At 41.4% G+C, this 20180-nt stretch overlaps 1 protein-coding gene across 2 annotated transcripts in view; it reads right to left on the minus strand.

Annotated features, from left to right (window-relative positions):
- Positions 1-20180, minus strand: part of KAT2B (lysine acetyltransferase 2B) — a 120729-nt gene that overhangs the window by 74620 nt on the left and 25929 nt on the right. For both annotated transcript variants that reach the window (XM_063637413.1, XM_055286211.2), the window contains exon 2: positions 12842-12968. In XM_063637413.1, coding sequence (XP_063493483.1) covers positions 12842-12968 — 127 coding nt within the window. The remainder of the gene's footprint in view (positions 1-12841; positions 12969-20180) is intronic.

A 20180-nucleotide genomic window follows, 5' to 3' on the forward strand; every position in this document is an offset into this window, starting at 1 on the left:
ACAACAGACAAACCAACCAACCAACTCAATGACAACAAAACAGGTCTACCTTGGAGTCATACTCTAATTTTTTCTATTTTCCTCCCTTTCTGATCCTTTATCCCACTTTCTTTTTCTTCCTCTTCCTTCTCCCTCTTCTTTGTCAAATAGACGATTGAGTTATTATCACTGATCCATATAAAGTCCCTCTCTCATTTATTTTAACTCCCACCCCCATTTCTATTCCCCGACTTCCCATGTGCAACCTTCCTAATATGTTTGATACGCATCTTTTTGTTTGTATATATTTTTAGAAAATGTTTATTGTTTTTGTATGCAAAAAAAATTAATAAAAAAAAAAAAAAAGAAAGGAATAGGGAGATGGAGATGGGGGAAAATGTAAATAAAGCAGCAACAGTTTCCCGGAAGAGAAGAAAGAGGCTCTACTGTACAAAGGGTGAGTAACTTTCACAGCAGAAGAGGATAGCTCTTCCTCTGAGAATGAAATAAACGTAGGTCTGGAGTGGTAGGGGGTGCACTGAGGCAGGAGGATATTGTATGAGAAAGCTTAAGCTTCCTTGAATAAACAAAGAGGTGGAGGAATATCAAATGAAAGTAGATGGAGTGGACAGTCTGCTGGAGAAGGGGGGAAAAAGGTCCAGACAAGTTGTTATCAAAGAGAAGCTTCCCTGTAATAAGAAAACCAGACAAGAACAGCTATGACTACACTATATAAACACGTAGTTGTCTAAATGTGCCAACTTCTCAGACCCTCCAATGTAGCCCCTCTCCAAGGAGGCCAACTACAGATCCCTTTTGACCAAAAATCCTTTTCAGTTCTCACCTAACTCAATCTCTGAGGAAGTAGCGCTGAGCTTTCTGTTCTCAACAAATACACATCCCCAGCTAACCTCTTCTCCAGCTCCAATCTTCCCCGAACCCCACCTTGCATCCTCCCTATCCCAACAAAATACGTGCACCACCATCATGGAAAATGACTCAAAGACTGAACTCCTCACGGCCCTCCTCAAAATGGCAGCTACCTCTTGCTGGCCCTGTTTCTGCCAACAAGCCCCTCATTCATTCCTTTAGTGTCCTTTACCTCCCACACATTACCAGCCACCAGACTCCACTGAGCTTCCTCATTCTCTCTCAGAGACACTGCATTTCCCCATCCTACCTTTGTTCCACTGGAATGTCAAACCTACAGTAATAAAATAGCCCCCTAGACTGTTCTCTCTGCTGCCAGGGTAGTCTTCCTAAAATACCACTTTCCTTAAACAACCCCATCTCTACCAAATCCAGAGACTACTCCTGGCTCTTTGGGGATGCTGACCAGAATTAGACTTGTTTAACCTATCTCTAGATTTACCAGTCACCTAATTAATCCCAACCCATGTCAACACCCAGGTGAATCTCACTCTAACTGCAAAGTTAAACTATTTACTATACTGACAGTCAATTCATATTAAACCAAAAAGAATCATTCCTTATTAAAAGAAACCCTTCTGTTAATCATGTATTAAGAAGACTTTTTGATGCAAATAGGCTCCCTTCAATTATCTAAAAGTATGTTTTCTTAAAGAGATAGGCCTCTATTATTTATGAGTCTAGGAGCATATTATTAAAAACTAAAAAATAAAATAAACTACAATGCACAAATCTAAAGCAGTCAACCTGCCAAAAAACTCAAGATATGAAGTCGCTGCTATGATGTATTGCTCCCTAATTTAACCTCCCTCATCAAGATGTGCATCAATGTACACTGTGTCAGTAGTGAGAGAATATCCTTTTTCCTGTGCTCTGCCTACAGCAGAGAACCATCCTCGGTAATTTAACCAATCTTTCGAAAATTAATAAGCACCCCCCAACTGTTTTGATCTGCATTCAACGGAAGGCCCAGGGACTTGTTTGTTTTTCATATTACTGGCCGTTTGTATTTGATCTCCTGTGTACCTGCCAATTTGAGTTCCTTTCCTTGGTTTTTAAGATGTTCGTCTTTTTCTTACCACCTTGAATAAACCTTATGTACTAACCTTTAGTCTGCCATACTCATTGCAAATGCTTATGTATTTGGTGGGGAGGGGTTTTTTCGTTGATTTGATTTGGTTGCAGAGAAATGTTAATCTTCTTAGAAAGCCATATCTACGTTTGGCAGTTCTTTAAGGTTTTGCTTGCAAAGGTTTTTCCTACATAAACAAAAAATAACAAAAAATGTATTTTTCCTAGCTCTTTAAAGAGTTTCTTTTTAAAATTTAAAACATTCCTCCATCAAAATGTCAATGTTATAAAAGCCAAAAAATAAAATAAAATGCTGAGGAACTCCAGATTAAAGAAAGTTAAACAGACATGACCACTAAACAGATATGTGATTCTTGAGTGGATGCTTAATGGAAAGGAAAATATGTTATAAAGAACATTTTTGGGTCAACAGATAAAATTAGAATACAAACAGTAGATTAAAGTATTATATTAATGTTAAATTTACTGAAGTTGGTAATTGAACTGAGGTTATTAACAGAAAACTGTGGCCGGGTGTGGTGGCTCACGCCTGTAATCCCAACACTCTGGGAGGCTGAGGAGGGCAGATCATTTGAGGTCAGTAGTTCGAGACCAGCCTGGCCAACATGATGAAACCCCATCTCTACTAAAAATAAAAAAATTAGCCAGGCATAGTGGCAGGCACCTGTAATCCCAGCTACTTGGGAGGCTGAGGCACGAGAATCATTTGAACCCAGGAGGCGGAGGCTGCAGTAAGCCAAGATCACACCATTGCACTCCAGCCTGAGCAACAGAGTGAGTCTCCATTTCAAAAAAAGAAAACCTTATTATTAGGAACTGTATATTGAAATATTTAGGGGAGGAAGGGCTATGATATATAAGTAACTTATTCTCATATAGTTCCAGAAAAACAAATTTATACATAGAGACTCATATATATATATGAGACTCTCTATATACATTTTTATATATATATGAGCCAATGACAGCAAATAAAATAAAATGTTACTAGTAGGTAAATCTAGGGAAAGGATTTATGGTATATTCTTCGTTATTATTCTCATGACTTATGTAAATTTTTAATTATTTGCAAATTAAAAGTTTTTTTATAATCTTTCCTCCACCTAAATTTGATCATTAAAGAATCCTGCTTTTACTTTAAATAGTCTTCCAAGAGCCTGATACAAAGCATCGATATACACTAATTACCCAAGATTGACCAACCCTTGAGTTGTGGCAAAGTTTATTGCTTTTGGTGGGTCATAGTTCTCCCAGTGTCCACTTTGTGTGAAGGGCACAAGAAAACAGACAGAAGGTGCAAGTGAGGGGACGAGAGGAGGCTTTGCCTTGCCTTCTTTAGATCGCTCCAGAAGGGTGTACCTTGGCACCTCTCGATGCTGTGTCAGACTTCCAAACACCCAGGGTGCCAGAGAGTGACCCGCCATATGACTGCTGCCAAGAATCACGGTGCAGCTGTCAACCTTGCTGAGAACAGGAAGCACAATGTCACTGTGTGCTGTGACCCTCACTAAGCTCTGGCTCCAAGTATCATTGGCCTGCACTTCTCGTGAAGACAGCCAGCCAGTCCTCACATGCCCTGCAGTGTGAACAGGCAGCAGCTGGGCAGGCAGCTAACACGTCCCTGCTCCTCTGGACCAGAAGCAAATAACACAATAGGATTTAAAGGCTGCTCAAATACATTTTTTGTTCATGGGAATTTGGCATCGAGGCTAGAAGAGGTAAAATTAATCACCGCAATGAAATTTGTCAAATTGACTAATGTGCAAAAGGCTTATCATTTAAAAGTGGTTTCATTTTCTGTAATCTCAGATCTGGAATGGAAAAAAAAAGAGAAGCCTAAGAGTAAGACACCAGTAGATGAGAGCAGTCCAGTAGAAATATAATGCAAGCCACATATGTAAATTTAAGTATTCCAGTAGCTGTGTTTAAAAAGATAAAAGAAATAGGTGAAATTCATTTAATAATATATTTTATTTAACCTAATATATACCAAAGTATTATTCTTTCAATATGTATGCAAGATTAAAAGTTACTATTTACATTCCTCTTGTTGTACTAAGTCTTCAAAACCTGTGTGCATTTCACACTTACAGCACAATTCAAACTAGTGAAATTGCAAGTGTTCAATAGCCACACACGGCTAGTGGCTACTGTGTTGGACACAGCAGGTATAGATTATAAACTATGAAAGCTCCTCTGCAAATATATGCAACCAGCCCTCATTTTAGCATTACTGAATTCAATGACTATTTATCAACAAAAGAATAAGCACAATTATGCCCAAAGAACTAAATATATTACAAACTAGAGAAAAAGTCAACTCTTAATCACAGTTCAGTACAGATTGGTATATAATTATAGTTATATAAGAAGGAACATTGCCATAGAGCTCTAAGGCCTTTATTCTCTCTACAGAGTTCTGTAGTCAAGCCTTGGAGGATAAGCAGAATTCCCTCGCAGAAAATCAAGGAAAGGCATTGAAGGTGGTGTGAGCTTCCAGATCTAAGGCAGAGGTGGGAGAAAGTTCAAAGAACCTTTGGAGAACATGGAGCAGCCTGATGGCCAAAATGCAATGAAGATAATTGGAGAAAAGCTTTGAAAACAAAGAGGCCTCAATGAACTGAACCCGCTTGCTCAACTACAGATCACCACCCTTCACTCTGAGGATAATGGGAAGCTCAGAGGGGTTAAGCAGGAGAATGTGATCACATTGTATCATCACTTTATGGGAAAGCCAGGTATGCAGGAATGGAAACAAGAACTCCAGAAGCTGCAGCAGACACACACAAGGAATAATGAGGAAAAGCCTAAATTCAGCCAGTGCTAGAGGGAGGAACTTGAAGGGAATATCAAACAGGACTTCGTGACCAGAGGACGTCAGGGAGACATAACTTATATCAAATGAGCAGAGAAAATGTTACCAGTATTATCCCCTTAACTCCCGCTGTGCCCGACCCACAGCTCCTGAAAACTCTGAAACCGGCATCAGAAAGGCTGCATTAGCCAACAGTGGACATCCAGCCAAGAGGAATATGCTGGCTCAATTCAGGAGGCTGTCATTGTGCCAGCTGGGCCCCATGTTTACGTCCTTTGGCATCTGCACAGTACATGTGTAAATGGGAACTGAGGGGGCGATTACATGGTACAAGTCTGTACAAATGTCGTATGATCAAAGAAAATGTGTTGAGTCAAATGATCCGCCTAAATGATTTAAATATTTGAAATATACATGAGAAAAATACTGGTATTTTCTTCATAATACTCAAGAAGCTCAAGTGTGATTGTTAAAGCTAACTCTTGACCTTCCTTAAAAATCTCTGGGAGTCTCAGGCCGGAAGCGGTGGCTCACGCCTGTAATCCCAACACTTGGGGAGGCTGAGGCGGGCAATTACCTGAGGTCAGGAGTTCGAGACCAGCCTGGCCAACATGATAAATCCTGTCTCTACTAAAAACACAAAAATTAGCTGGGCATGGTGGTGGGCGCCTGTAATCCCAGCTACTTGGGAGGCTGAGGCAGGAGAATAGCTTGAACCTGGGAGGCGGAAGTTGCAGTGAGCCGAGATTGCACCATTGCACTCCAGCCTGGGTGACAGAGCCAGACTCTGTGGCAAAAGAAAAAAAAGAGGCCAGGTATGGTGGCTCATGCCTGTAATCCCAGCACTTTCGGAGGCCGAGGCGGGTGGATCACCTGAGATCAGGAGTTCGAGACCAGCGTGGCTAACATGGCAAAATCCCTTCTCTACTAAAAAATAATAATAATTACAAAAATTAGCTGGGTGTGGTGGTACAAGCCTGTAATCCCAGCTACCTGGGAAGCTGAGGCAGGAGAATCACTTGAACCTGGGAGGCGGAAGTTGCAGTGAGCTGAGATCGTGGAGATCGCGCCACTGCACTCCATCCCGGGCAAGAGAACGAGACTCCTTCTCAAAAAAAAAAAAAAAAAAAAAAAAAAAAAGCTCTGGGAGTCTCTTTGAATCAGTGAGTCTCTTTGAATCAGTTCTGGTTGTAGGGTGAGGGGTCTGCCTAACTCGAAATTTTAAAAGTTAACAGAAAAGAAATTTCCTACTGTAAACAAGCAGGAAAGCAAAGAATCTATAGTGACAAAAAACAGTCAGTTCCCACTACTGAATGTGTGTGTGTGTGTATATATATATACACACACTTAACTCCTGCTGTGCCTGACCCACAGCTCCTGTGTGTATATATATATATACACACACACATATATCAGATATATATGTATATATATCAGATATATATGTATATATATCAGATATATATACGTATATATATATATATATATATACACACACGCACATATATATCAGAAAAAGATGATGAAGGGTGCGGTAGCTGTAATCCCAGCACTTTGGGAGGCCAAGGTGGGCAGATCGCTTGACCTCAGGAGTCTGAGACCAGCCCAGGCAATATAACAAAATCCGTCTCTACCAAAGATACAAAAAAAAAATTAGTTGGGCATGTTGCTGCATGTCTGTGGTCCCAGCTACTCGAGAGGCTGAAGTGAAAGGATCGCTTGAGCCCAAGAGGGGGAGGTTGCAGTAAGCTGAGATCGCACCACTGCACACCAGCCTGGACAGAAGAGAAAGAAAAAGGTAACAACACTGAAAAATAATCAAAAAACCTCTACATAAACTAAAATATTATTACTAGACAAATTTAATAATCAGTCTGTTCTGAAACAGTTCAGAACAATGGACTCCAAAATAACAACAGAAATTCCAGTTATGTTTTGATCACAAGGATTTGTTTCCTACTTTCCTGCTCGTAAAAACAGGCTGCTTTTTTATTTATTTATTTATTTATTTATTTATTTATTTATTTTTGAGACAGGGCCTCACTCTGTGACCCAGGCTGGAGTGCAAGTGGTGCGATCTCGGCCCACTGAAACCTCTGCCTCCCAGGCTCAGGCCATCCTCCCTCCCACCTTAGTCACCCGAGTAGCTGGGACTACAGGCACATGCCAACACACCAGCTAATTTTTGTATTTTTTGTAGAGGTGGAGTTTCGCCATGTTGCCCCAGATGGTCTCGAATTCCTGGGCTCAAACAATCCACCTGCCTCAGCCTCCCAAAATGCTAGGATTACAGGTGTGAGCCACCACGCAAGACCCAAGCTGCTTTTTAAATAGCAGTCCCCAAATAAGAAAAATCTTTATTAATACTAAAATAAGGAGAAGTGCTGGGATCAACTAAAGCACTTTGTTAGACCCTTTGTCAAATTTTTATAAACCGAATATTATTGTGCCAATCCCAAATATAATTTCAGAGAATGAACTAGAATATTCTAAACCAGCACAATTCAATAGAAATATAATGTGAGCAATATATGTAATTTTAAATTTTCCAGTAGAAATAATTTTAATAATACATTAACCCAACATATTCAAAATATTATCATTTCAACATATAATCAATATAAAATATAATTACTGAGACATTCTGCATTGTTTTTGCTTATGACGTCTTCAAAAACTGTGTGTATTTTATACTTACAACATATTTCAATTCAGAGTAAACACATTTCACGTGGCCAGTGGCTACTGTATTGTACAGCATAGGTCTAGACCAACCATTTCATTCTGTGGATGGAGACACTAAACAGCAAAAAGGTTAAGGAACGCCGGGCGCGGTGGCTCACGCTTGTAATCCCAGCACTTTGGGAGGCCGAGGCGGGCGGATCACGAGGTCAGGAGATCGAGACCACGGTGAAACCCCGTCTCTACTAAAAAAAAATACAAAAAATTAGCCGGGCGTGGTGGCGGGCGCCTGTAGTCCCAGCTACTCGGAGAGGCTGAGGCAGGAGAATGGCGTGAACCCGGGAGGCGGAGCTTGCAGTGAGCCGAGATTGCACCACTGCACTCCAGCCTGGGCGACAGAGCGAGACTCCGTCTCAAAAAAAAAAAAAAAAAAAAAAAAGGTTAAGGAACTTGGTAAATTGCAGGGCCAAGCTAGAATTCTTTTCTTGGTTTTGTTTTGTTAGAGGTGGGGTTTTGCTCTGTCTCCCAGGCTACAAACACGGTGGCCCCATCACAACTCACTGTAGCCTCAAACTCCTGGGCTCAAAGGATCCTCCCATCTCAGCGTCCTGGGTAGCTGCCACTACAGGCAAAAACCACCATACCCAGACAGGCTAGAATTCTTACTTCCTAGTTCCCAACTGAATGTTCTTTCTACTTGATCAGACTATCTCACTCCTGTGTTTTATGTCCATGAAACACAGAATAGTATTAAATTACGGCAGACCAAAGATGTCTGGGATGAAACAAATTGTCAGGAGACTACATAAAACCAGAGATCCAAAGAACATATACGGCTGAGGCAAAAGAAACCCAACATTTAATCAGTAGAATTGATACTATCTCAATCAATAAGCCAGTATGTTTTGTTCTGACAAATTCAAGAACATTTCACTCCGTGTGTACAATTACTGGTGAGTAAATCAACCATGCTCAGAATGGTGCCTACTGTATGTGAAAACAGAACAACAATGTATACCAACTGAAATGTATTCGGGAATTCAGGCTTGCATAATTCCTAACAGAATTCCCTAGACCCCAACTTGTACTTTGTTGGTAACAATTAAGAAGATATCTGCATGAATAAGATAAGAAAAAATGTAGGAAACTTGCTAAAATACTCTAGCAAATAAAAGCAGGGGGTTAGATAAAACAAAACTGGCAAATGTAAATAATCATTAGAGCTGGGTGCTGCGTCCAAGGCAGTTCATTAAACTATCCCTTCTGCCTTTACGGGTGTTTGAAACTTTCCATTAAGAAAAAAAAGTTTTTTAAAAAGCATGGAAAGGAGGGAGGAAGGAAGAGTAATCTCAGAAAAAGGTTTTCTAGAGCCGTTACACTAAGACCAATAAATAAACACTGGCATTCCAACAATAATTCCAGGACCACTTGAAAATGTGCAGTAATTTCAGTTTTAAGGAAGCGGACTAAAGAATAGAGAAGAAACAAGGAAGAAAGGAAGGAGTAAGGGGAAATATTTTTTAAATACCTATACCCCCAGTACCCTGAGAAAATCAGTCAGCAACTCAATATACATCCTTCCAGACCTTTTCCTGATCATATATATCAAAACATATGTTTGTGGTATAGTATGAAATATATTTGGTCTTTGTCCCAGTTCCTGTCACAAGCTCTTAAAACCCTTGGGATTTCCTGAGCAGGAGGAGTATCTTTTATTGTTCATCATGAGCCCCTTTTGATCATACGTGAGTTTATGCTAATGAGGTGACTTAAGATAGTGCATAGATAACCCAGATGAAGCTGCTCACCAGAGACCAGGTTATTAGAGGATTAAAGGATTGGAACCTTCAGCCCCACCCATCAACCTACAAGAAAGGTAAGGGAGGGAAAGTGTAGAGTTATAAAGCCCTATGAAAAAAAATTTTTTTTTTTTTTTTTTGAGATGGAGTCTCGCTCTGTCGCCCAGGCTGCAGTGGTGAGATCTCGGCTCACTGCAGCCTCTGCTCCCAGGTTTAATCGATTCTCATGCCTCAGTCTCCCAAGTAGCTGGGATTACAGGCTCAAGCTTCCAGGTTGCTGAACATGTGGAGGTGCCTGGTGGGTTGTGCACCTGGAGAGGGCAAGGAAGCCGCACTCCCCTTCCCCAAACCTTGCCATGTGCATCCCTTCATCTGGCCGTCTGTGTATCCTTTATATTAAACTGGTAAACTGAAGTGTTTCCTTGAGTTCTGTAAGCCATCCTAGCAAATTATTGAAACCAAGGAAGGGGTATGGTGGGAACCCTAATTTATAGCCGGTCAGTCAGAAGCAAAGGTCACAACCTGGGACTTGCAATTGGCATCTACAGTGGGAGCAGTATTGTGGGACTGAGCCCTTAACCTGTGGGATGTGATGCTATCTCCAGGTAGGTCATGTCAGAACCAAAATAAATTATGGGACCTCCAGCTAGTGTTCAGCGAGTGGCAGAATTGCTTGGTGAGTGAAGGAAAAAAAAAAAAAACCCACACATCTGGTCACAGAAGTGTTCTGTGTTGAGTAAAACAGGAAAAAGTTTTACAATATTACATTTTCTTTTTTTTTTTTTTGAGACAGAGTCTCGCAATGTCGCTCAGGCTGGAGTGCAGTGGCGCGATCTCGGCTCACTGCAACCTCCGCCTCCCAGGTTCAAGCAATTCTCCTGCCTCAGCCTCCCGAGTAGCTGGGATTATAGGTGCTTGCCACCATGCCCAGCTAATTTTTGTATTTTTAGTAGAGACGGGGTTTCACCATGTTGGCCAGGCTGGTCTCGAACTCCTGACCTCAGGATCCACCCGCCTCGGCCTCCCAAAGTGCTGGGGTTACAGGCGTGAGCCACCACGCCCGGCCTTATAGTATTATATTTTCTAAACTACTAAAATGGGATTATACTCATGAAACATCAATGCTACTCCTGAGTCAGCATCGTGTATTTGGGAAAGGACCAATTTCTTAGTTCCCTTGGGGTAAAATTGGGAGTTAGACACATAACAGGCACAAGCTCCTCCACAGGGTATTTAAATCCTGAACCAATACTCACAGGGACAGAGGCAGTTGGAGCTGAATCCTAAAACATTCAGTGGCAGGAGACTGAACAGAAGGTCTGTGAACTTCTGCAGCTGAGATCCCCAAATAAGATCAAAACCTGTTTTCCGCTTCTAGAAGCTGCTAGTACCCTTCTTATATGCATTGTTTTCTTATTTAAGCTAGACAGAGTATATATCTGTGTGTGAAGTGAAAGAACCCTGACACTGTTATAATACCACTACTACTAACATCAGCCAATAATCATGTATTTAGATGCCAGGTACTATTCTAAGATTTTTTCTTATCTCATTTAATCCTCAATGATCCTGCAAGGTAAATACTACTATGAATTAACCCATTTCAGAGCAAAAGCTGAGGTCCAGGTAGATTAAGTAATGTGCTCATACTCACAGCTACTGGTTATAGAGTCAGGATTTGAACTGAGGCTGATCCAATAATTTAGTCCTAAATTATAAAACCTCCTATCAAGCTGCTTTATTACCTGATTTCTTCACAATCATCTCCTACGTTGGAATATTTAGGTTGTTTCATGCTTTTTATTATCGTAAGTAAGGCATAAAACACTGTCACCGTCCTTTTAGTTTGAGGGCACATCTTAATTTACACACAGATTAAATTTCTGGCATGGATTTGCCAGGTCAAAGGATACGTGATTTTTTTTTTCATTCTTCACTCTTGATTATGTATTGCAGAATGAGGGCATTTGTTTTCAAAGCTTGTTAAGAAATAAAAAAGGAAACGAAGTTGGCTTTTTTTGTGAAGCACTGTTTCTGCCTTCAGGCATTCATGTGTGTTTACGTGCTTAGAATGGAGACAATCTGCTCAGCTAAGAAAGAAAGAAGATCCTGTTTTAAATGTTAATTGATGTAGGATAATAGGATTTCCCAATCAATAACAAATACACTTCAAGCCTAGAGCTTAAGGATTTCTTGAGTCCAGACATTTATTATGTCATATTTCCTGAGGCAATCCTAAACTCTATTCACTCCATTCATAGTTAGTGGTTGTTTAGTTTTGTTTTGTTTTGTTTTTAAAAAAAAAAAAGGTAAATTATAATCAAGGACAGTTCTCTAACTTTTGAAATTTTTGCTCTGTATTGAGTGCTTCAAAACTCAGAGCTTACATTATTTGTGATACCAATTAAGTCGACAGAATGATGAAATCATTAGAGTGTTGCTTTTGTGAGATCACAACTATTTCTATTTTCAGAACGTTATTCCAATGTGATGACTTCTTGGGAAGATCACATTATCTACTTTTATGCTCTGTAAATATTGAAATACTCTCTGAGTACAAAATAAAATTTCAGATGACCTAACACCATGCTAACCTTGGAGGCGACACCATTTCTTGTAAGCAGGAAGCTCCAGAGAAATGATGGCATAAGAAGTCACCCACTTATAATGGTCAGGTGGAAAGAGCAAGTACTTTAGCAAGAACGTTCTGCCCAGTGCTATGTCCTTGCAGTCATGGACAGCAAACTGGCCTTGTTGACATTTTGGGGGAGACTGTATAACTGAAGGCAGAAAAGTAAGAATAGTCTAAGATTCTTCGTGGACTGAAATTGTAGTATCTAGGAAAAACTAATTCCTCAACTTTTATCTACTCAAACAACATAAGATTTTTTCTAATATATTAATCATAAAACTAGTATTAGGACAAAGAACAACATATTAGCACAGTCCTTTTGAGTGAATGCAGCAGGGCCTACTGTGCCATCATTGACAATGATTATTTTGCAGGGTCAGATAAGAAAGTTGAAAGGGAAACCACCAGTAAACATTCAATAAACACAATAAAGAGCAGCCCAGTGAAGAAAGAGCTATCAGATACACAAAACTAAGGAACATGAAGATAAAATGAAGCACCCCAGAAAGTTCAGGGCAACAGAAATAATAAAAGTGATAATTATTATCATTAAACCAGTTGGTTGAGGTTTCAACCCTGAGGTCAAAGACCCTCAGGCCCCAACCCCCAAAATAAATCAGGACATGTTACACATTATTCATGCTAACCAGCTCGATCGTCATGTTTCATCTTATTTGGCAATCCCCCAGTCCAACTCAGCTCTTGAAAGGAAGAAGGGACAAAGTCACTGCACACAGTGCAGCATTTGTCTCTCACGAGAAGTCCTTTCCAGCAAACTCGTGAGACTAGAGAGACTCTGGTTGTTGGTCTCATACAGAGGGACAAAGCATTCAAATTTGGTGAACCCACAGAATTAAGAGTCTCAGGCTACAATGAAGTCGTTATACTTTCCTTGAAGATTTAGGAACTCACCTAGGGCATGGCTACAACTCCGACAGGATTCTGTTAGACTGACAATTATTTGCTGCAGATCGGCTCTGGGGGGAGTGGGTGAGGGGTTAGGGTTTTTCCAGCCATTACATTTACAAGACTCCTCGGCCTAAAAAAGGAATAAAGAAAGAGACAAAATTACTTAACAGTCAGCCGTGGACTGATGGTTTTACATGAGAACAATGTACACTAATTATATGACAGCTATCCCCTCACCCCTAACTTTGTCGTCTTCCATATACACAAGAGAAAAATAGAAAAGCCAAAGGTGGTATTTGATTTGAGTGCTTTGCTTTTTGTTTTCTTTTGTTTTCTGCTGGCTCGAATCTGCATGCTACAGCTCACACAGCTGACCCACACACTTTGCTACCATTGCCCCCAGTGGGTGTCCATGAAGTGGTGAGTTCCAAGAAAGTCCATCTCAAAAGATGGACTTTCCAAATCCACAAGCCACACTCCTGATGTCCCACAAACACGGCTAAGGTCTAGGCTAAGGTTGAGCCTTACAGGTTCCAAGGCACCAGCTGCATCTCTGCCCCATGGACCAGTAGGGAAACCCATAGAACCAAAGAAGTTAGCAATCTTAGGAAGATGAGATGGGGCACACCAAGCTGAAGGCACACTTGCAGGCTCCTCCAAGACTTCTGTGAGCTCCCAGCTTTAGAAAATGAAGAGGGCTTCATCATGTAGTCCTGGGTTTGTCCTTATACATATATTTCCCAGGTTTCCTGTACTAGAACACCGCTATTTTAGCAACTCTTGATAGAAAGCTTCCTTAAGTTTGTCTACATACTCTTCACACTTCCCTATGTTTGCAGACAAGAGTGAACATGATGAGGCCTTCTTTAAGTGATTTGACCTATGAAATGGAAGGCAAGCATGAAAAATTATCAATTATTCTACCAGGTACCACACTGTATGCTTCAGCAGCTCTCAAGGTATGAAAGGTTCACACCTTTCATTCGTGCTTGCAATGAATGACCCCAGCCACTTATAAAAATAATTATTCTGCCCCTTCTCTGCTATTCTTAGCACTCCATCACTCTCACCATTTATTTACTGCTTCAAGTCAGCTGTGGCTGGGAAACCAGAAGATACATTGTTAGAATAACATGTAGCACAGATGAAGTCACTCTAGGGTAGACCCATCTACATACACTATCCAGTACGGTAGCCTCTGGCCACATGTGGCTATTGAGCACCGGAAATCCAGCTAGTTCAAATCAAAGTGCACTGTAGTTGCAAAATATACAGATTTAGAAGACTAGTGCAAAATATAAAATATATCATTAACAATTTTTATATTTTATATTGAAATTATATGTTTAAATATATTATTTTGGATATATGGGTTAAAGAAAAGATAATATTAATACTAACTTATTGTTACTTTTGTAATACAGTTATCCAAACTTTTTGGTTTTTTTTTTTTTTTTTTTTTTTTTCCAGACAGAGTCTCTCTGTGTTGCCCAGGCTGGAGTGCAGTGGCAAGATCTTGTCTCGCTGCATCCTCTACCCCTCAGGTTCAAGCGATTCTTGTGCCTCAGCCTCCTGAGTAGCTGGGATTACTGGCGTGCGCCACCACTCTCAGCTAATTTTTGTATTTTTAGTGGAGACAGGGTTTTGCCATGTTGCCAAGGCTGGTCTCGAACTCCTGACCTCAGGTGATCCGCCCACCTCGGCCTCCCAAAGTGCCAGTATTACAGGCGTGTGCCACCATGCCCAGCAGCATAAGTCTAATTTGAAGAAAATTGTCAGAGTGGCTGCTGCTTTGACCTCACACATAAAATTCTCCAGGATAGAGATCATTTCTGAAGTGTGTATATATGTGTAACAGTATAAGAAAAGAGAGGCCGGGCACAGTGGCTCACATCTGTAATCCCAGCACTTTGGGAGGCCAAGGTGGGCGGATCTCGAGGCCAGGAGATCGAGACCATCCTGGCTAACATGGTGAAACCCCGTCTCTACTAAAAATACAAAAAATTAGCCGGCCGTGGTGGCGGGCACCCATAGTCCCAGCTACTCGGGAGGCTGAGGCAGGAGAATGGCGTGAACCTGGGAGGTGGAGCTTGCAGTGAGCCGAGATCGCACCACTGCACTCCAGCCTGGGTAACAGAGCGAGACTCCATCTCAATTAAAAAAAAAGAAAGAAAAGAGAATAAACGATTGGCAAGGTAAGAAGGGTCATGGTAGAAGAAAAATCTGCTTTTGAATGAGTCCTTTTCAGTGGGCCATGTGAATCTGGAACACCTAACCTGACTGCTTTTCCCATTTTGTATTAATGAGGATGGAGAAGGCAGGGCCAGGAGAAGCACCTACATCAGCATCCCCACAGCTACATCCCCCAGTGAGTAGCTCAAGAGACCCTCTTTTGTCTAGGCATCAGGCAGGCCCAACTCTTACCCCCAGAGTTCTCTGTTGCCAGGCTGAACCTGGCCTTGAAATTCTCTGTAATGAGCCATCCACCTTTTCAGAGGTTGCAAAGGTCTCAGAGGCCATGTTCTTGAAGGAAATTGTCATGAGAATTTACAATGAAGACAGTGAATAGCAGAATATGGCAAACCAAAATATACAACTTTGGCCTAAGGGTTATTAAAATGCAGATACAAGAAAAGCTTGGCAGGGCGCAGTGACTCACACCTGTAATCCCAGCACTTTGGAATCATGAGGTCAGGAGTTCAAGACCAGCCTGGCCAGTCTTGAATGGTGAAACCCCGTCTCTACTAAAAATACAAAATTAGCAGGGTATGGTAGCAGGCACCTGTAATCCCAACTACTCGGGAGGCCGAGGCAGGAGAATCACTTGAACCCAGGTGGCAGAGGTTGCAGTGAGCTCAGACTGCATCATTGCACTCCAGCCTGAGCGAAGAGTGAGACTCTGTCTCAAAAAAAAAAAAAAAAAGAAAAGAAAAGAAAAAGAAAAGCTCTCTGCCCTCCCCTATATCCCCAGAAGCAGGACATAAATTCTTACAGGTATCCCTCCTTCCCTCTCTACCAAGAAGGACAGAAGTTGATCACGGAGACAACTCTAGAGCTTTATCAGCCCAGATAGGGTACCAGGGGAATCTACGTAACAAACCTTGCTAAAACCAGCCCTAATCTACCATTGGTTTCCCCACATACTTGCCTTCCCACAATCTGCTGTCCCTAGCAGCTCAAGGTCCTTTTGCTTTGTCTTCTCACTTCTCTAAAAATTTACTAGTCTTCGCTGAGATAGCCTATAAGCCCAAGTTCTAACTACCTCGAGTTACTCTTCACTGGGTGCTCTCATGTTCATGTGCAATGAATGTCAATAAACTTGTTTTTGTTTTTCTCTTGTTAATGTATTTTGTTAGTCTGGCTGACAGGGCCCCAAACCAATGCACCTAAAATGGTAAAGGGAAAACAGCTTTCTTCCCCTACAAAAGTATCACTAAGATTTTGTAGAGTCAAAGAAAACCACCCTTATTGTGGACCAACCTCTCTTAGTTGCCGCATAGCTACTTCCAGGAACTCCCGAAGCCTCTAGCTTTTCTGAATAGTTGGTCTGATCCACAGCCCTTTCCCAAAGGACCTTCAGTTTTAGAAAGAAAAATGACTAAACGGCCCCAACAAAGCAATTAAATATGGCAGGCCAAACCTAGAAGGAAAAAACAGTAATAACCAAAAACACCTTGAGTTTGGAGAACGGCATTTCAAGCCAAGCAGTTATGCACACTGACTCATTCTTTCAACAATATTTATTGAGGCCTACTACATGCCAGATACTATTGACTATGAAACAAAGATTCTGCTCTCCTGGAGATTACAATAGGGGTAGCCGGGGATGGGGAAAACAAGATTGACATAAACAAGTAAATTATAGAATATACTGGAGAATGTGATGGTGCTATGGAAAGAAAGAAAAAAGGACGAGTACAGGGAACTCAGCAGGGGGTGGGATAAAAGGTATAATTTTAACCAGGACTTTTTGAGATGACCTTAGAGCAAAGACTTGAAGAAAGGTAGGAGTTGGTCATTAGGCATCTGGTATAAGGGAAACACAGCTAGCGCAAAGGCAAGAGAGTGCCTGGCTTGCTCAACAGAAAGCAAAGGCCAATGTGGCTACAGCACAGTGGGTAAAGACGTGTTGAAATTAAACCAGACAGGATCAAGCACAGTGGCTCACACCTATAATTGCAGCACTTTGGGAGGCTGAGGCAGGCGGATCACCTGAGGTCAGGAGTTCAAGACCAGCCTGGCCAACATGGTGAAATCCCATCTCTACTAAAAATACAAAAATTAGTCGGCATGGTGGTGCACATCTGTAATCCCAGCTACTCAGATGGCTGAGGCAGCAGAATCGCTTAAACTCGGGAGGCAGAGGTTGCAGTGAGCCAAGATCGCACCACTGCAGTCCAGCCTGGGTGACAGAGTAAGACCCTGCCTCAAAAAAAAAAAAAAAAAAAAAAAAGAAAGAAAAAAGAAATGAAATTAAGCCAGACAGGACAGGCACAGGTAATCCTAGAACTATGGGAGGCTAAGGCAGGCAGATCACCTGAGGGCAGGAGTTCGAGACCAGCCTGGCCAACATGGCAAGACCCCGTCTCTCTTAAAAATACAAAAATTAGCCAGGCGTGGTGGTGGGCACCTGTAATCCCAGGTACTTGGGAGGCTGAGGCAGGAGAATCGCTTGAACCCAGGAGGCAGAGGTTGCAGTGAGCCAAGATCGCACCACTGCACTCCAGCCTGGGTGACAGAGTGAGACCCTGTCTCAGAAGTTAAAAAAATATATAAAAAATACATAAAAGAAAGAATTCAAGGATCTAAAACTTTTCTTCCTATGGACTTGCTTATAAAACTCTGCCTTGCCCTGAGATTCATGCTAACAAGTAACGAGTTTTAAATTCTTGGAGAAGACAACACGGAGTTTTAGAGACGTAGATCTTCACTTCATTGTTGCAACAGACTAAGTTCAGTCAGCCCAGAAAATAAGTTTATTTACGCCCCTTCTTAACATGACAGAGAATAATGGCTGTGTTCACTGGGGGCTCATAAATGGGTGAGTCATAAATCTCATGGCAGGGAGATTTGTAATAATAAGGTCTTATATTTCCCCTCCTCAATAAAAAAAAGGTTACATCTTAAATATTAACCGCACGTGTTGAAACCACTTGTGATAGAGTGCTTAATGAATTCTACCATACAATAAACACTGCTGCTTAAAAATGTAACTGAATAAAGATCTTTTCTTTCAAAATTGGCTGATTTTACTTCCTCCACTGAGTCTTGGGATCCCAGTACAAAGTAGATTTTTATTTCTTTTGTTCATAATGACTGAGACTTTCCAAACAAATTAAAATTCCCTGAAAACTAAGAAGAATGAAGAGAGGGAGACAAAATGGGGTGAAACACTGAGAAGTATAAAAGTTTTGTCAGCCCCGCAGCACTCCAACTGTGCTATCCAAGATGTGGCAGCCAGCCACAAGCGAATACGGAATCTTTAAAAATTGGCAATAAAAATTGAGATGTGTTATGAGTGTTTGAAAATACACCCTGAATTTCAAAGACTTAGTATTAAAAAAAGAATGTTAAAATATCACATTAAGAACTATTTTATATTCATTAAATATTATAATACTATTTTGAAATATTCAGTTAAAGTAAACTTTAGAATTAATAAAATTTAATTTTTGGCTTTCCTGATTTTTTTTTAAATGTGGCGCAGTGGGTTAAATAGTGTGTGCCCTAAAGTTCCTGTACCAGCCAGGTGCGGTGGTTCATGCCTGTAATCCCAGCACTTTGGGATGCCGAGGTGGGAGGATCACATGAGGTCAGGAGTTCGAGACCAGCCTGGCAAACATGGTGAAACCCTGTCTCTACTAAAAACACAAAAATTAGCCAGGCGTAGTGACATGCGCCTGTAATCCCAGCTACTCGGGAAGCTGAGGCAGGAGAATTGCTTGAACCCAGGAGGCCAAAGTTGCAGTAAGCTGAGATGGCACCACTGCACTCCAGCCTAGGTGACAGAGCGAGACTGTCTCAAATAATAATAATAATAAATAAAGTTCATGTTCCCCTGGAACCTCAGAACGGGGCCATATTTGGAAATAGTTTCATTGCAGATGTGATCAGTTAAGGATATGCAGATGAAATTATCCTAAGCCCTAAAACCAATGACTGGTGTTTTCCTAAGAGAAAGAAGAAGGAGATTTGGAGACAGACACAGACAAACAGTAAAGAAGGTCAAGTGAAGACAGAAGCAGAGGCTGGATCTCACCATGAGACACACCGGGGTCTCACTATAAGCCAAAGAATGCCAAGGATTGCCAAGCACCACCAGATGCTAGGAAGAGGTAAGGAAGGATTCTTCCCTACAGCCTTCAAAAGGAGTGTGGCCCAGATGACATCTTGATCTCAAACTTCTAGCCTCCAAAACCGTGAATAAAAAAAAAAACTCTATTTGTTGTTTTAAGCCACATATTTTGTGGTTATTTGTTATGACAGGCCTAAGAAACTAATACACAGGACTACTAGAAAATGTTAAATAATATATGTGGCCCCCATATTTCTATTGGATATTGGTGCACTAGACTATAAAGGGACTCCACCCCCAAGCCCCAGGTCTTCACTATGGACCCCTAACAGTTTAAGCATAGAATAGTCTCAGCATCCCTAAGTGGTCCTAACTCATTAAAGTTATACCCTACTGATACATCTGAGAATCCCTTGAGTTTTCCTTACTTGTTTCAGTATTTTTTGTAGGATATGAAAATTGGTTCTTGCACGTGTGCATGCTCCATGGGACACCTAACAACCTAAGTGTACAAAATTTTTAATATATATGGGACCCACTGCTTGATTTGCTAAAACGGACATACTATGCCCTTTAAAAAACAGTCAATGCTCTTATCCTTGACTGCCAGCAAAGCATTTTCTGCCAAGTTTTCTGAGCTGCTGCTACCATGCTCTCCACTTTGGCCTTCATCTCCCCATTCCAATGTTCTGGCCTAGCCACTGTTCTTTGAGATAAGAGGTCTCCTTTCAAAACACCTTTCCCATGTCTCTCCTTAATTAGGCATGACAGCTGCTGTCTAAGGGAACTCCCAAGGGAGTTGGCCTTGCAGCTTTAACGAAGTACCAGCTGAAGGACAACCTTTTAGGGAGTGCACTGCCAAGCCAATTACTGTAGCAGCTAGCAACCTGGGCACAGGGAGGGGAAAGCTACCCAGATGACTTCATCTCCCCCAAGAGCAAGTCTCTGCAGACATTGCAGAACTAAGGAGGAAGAAAAGGCCACTGCACTACTTTCAACAGGACTGGGATAATGTTTTCATCCCAACAGGATCCAGGATTAGAGGTC

This window comes from Symphalangus syndactylus, chromosome 1 (genome assembly GCF_028878055.3).
Source record: "Symphalangus syndactylus isolate Jambi chromosome 1, NHGRI_mSymSyn1-v2.1_pri, whole genome shotgun sequence".
NCBI classification, from domain to species: domain Eukaryota; kingdom Metazoa; phylum Chordata; class Mammalia; order Primates; family Hylobatidae; genus Symphalangus; species Symphalangus syndactylus.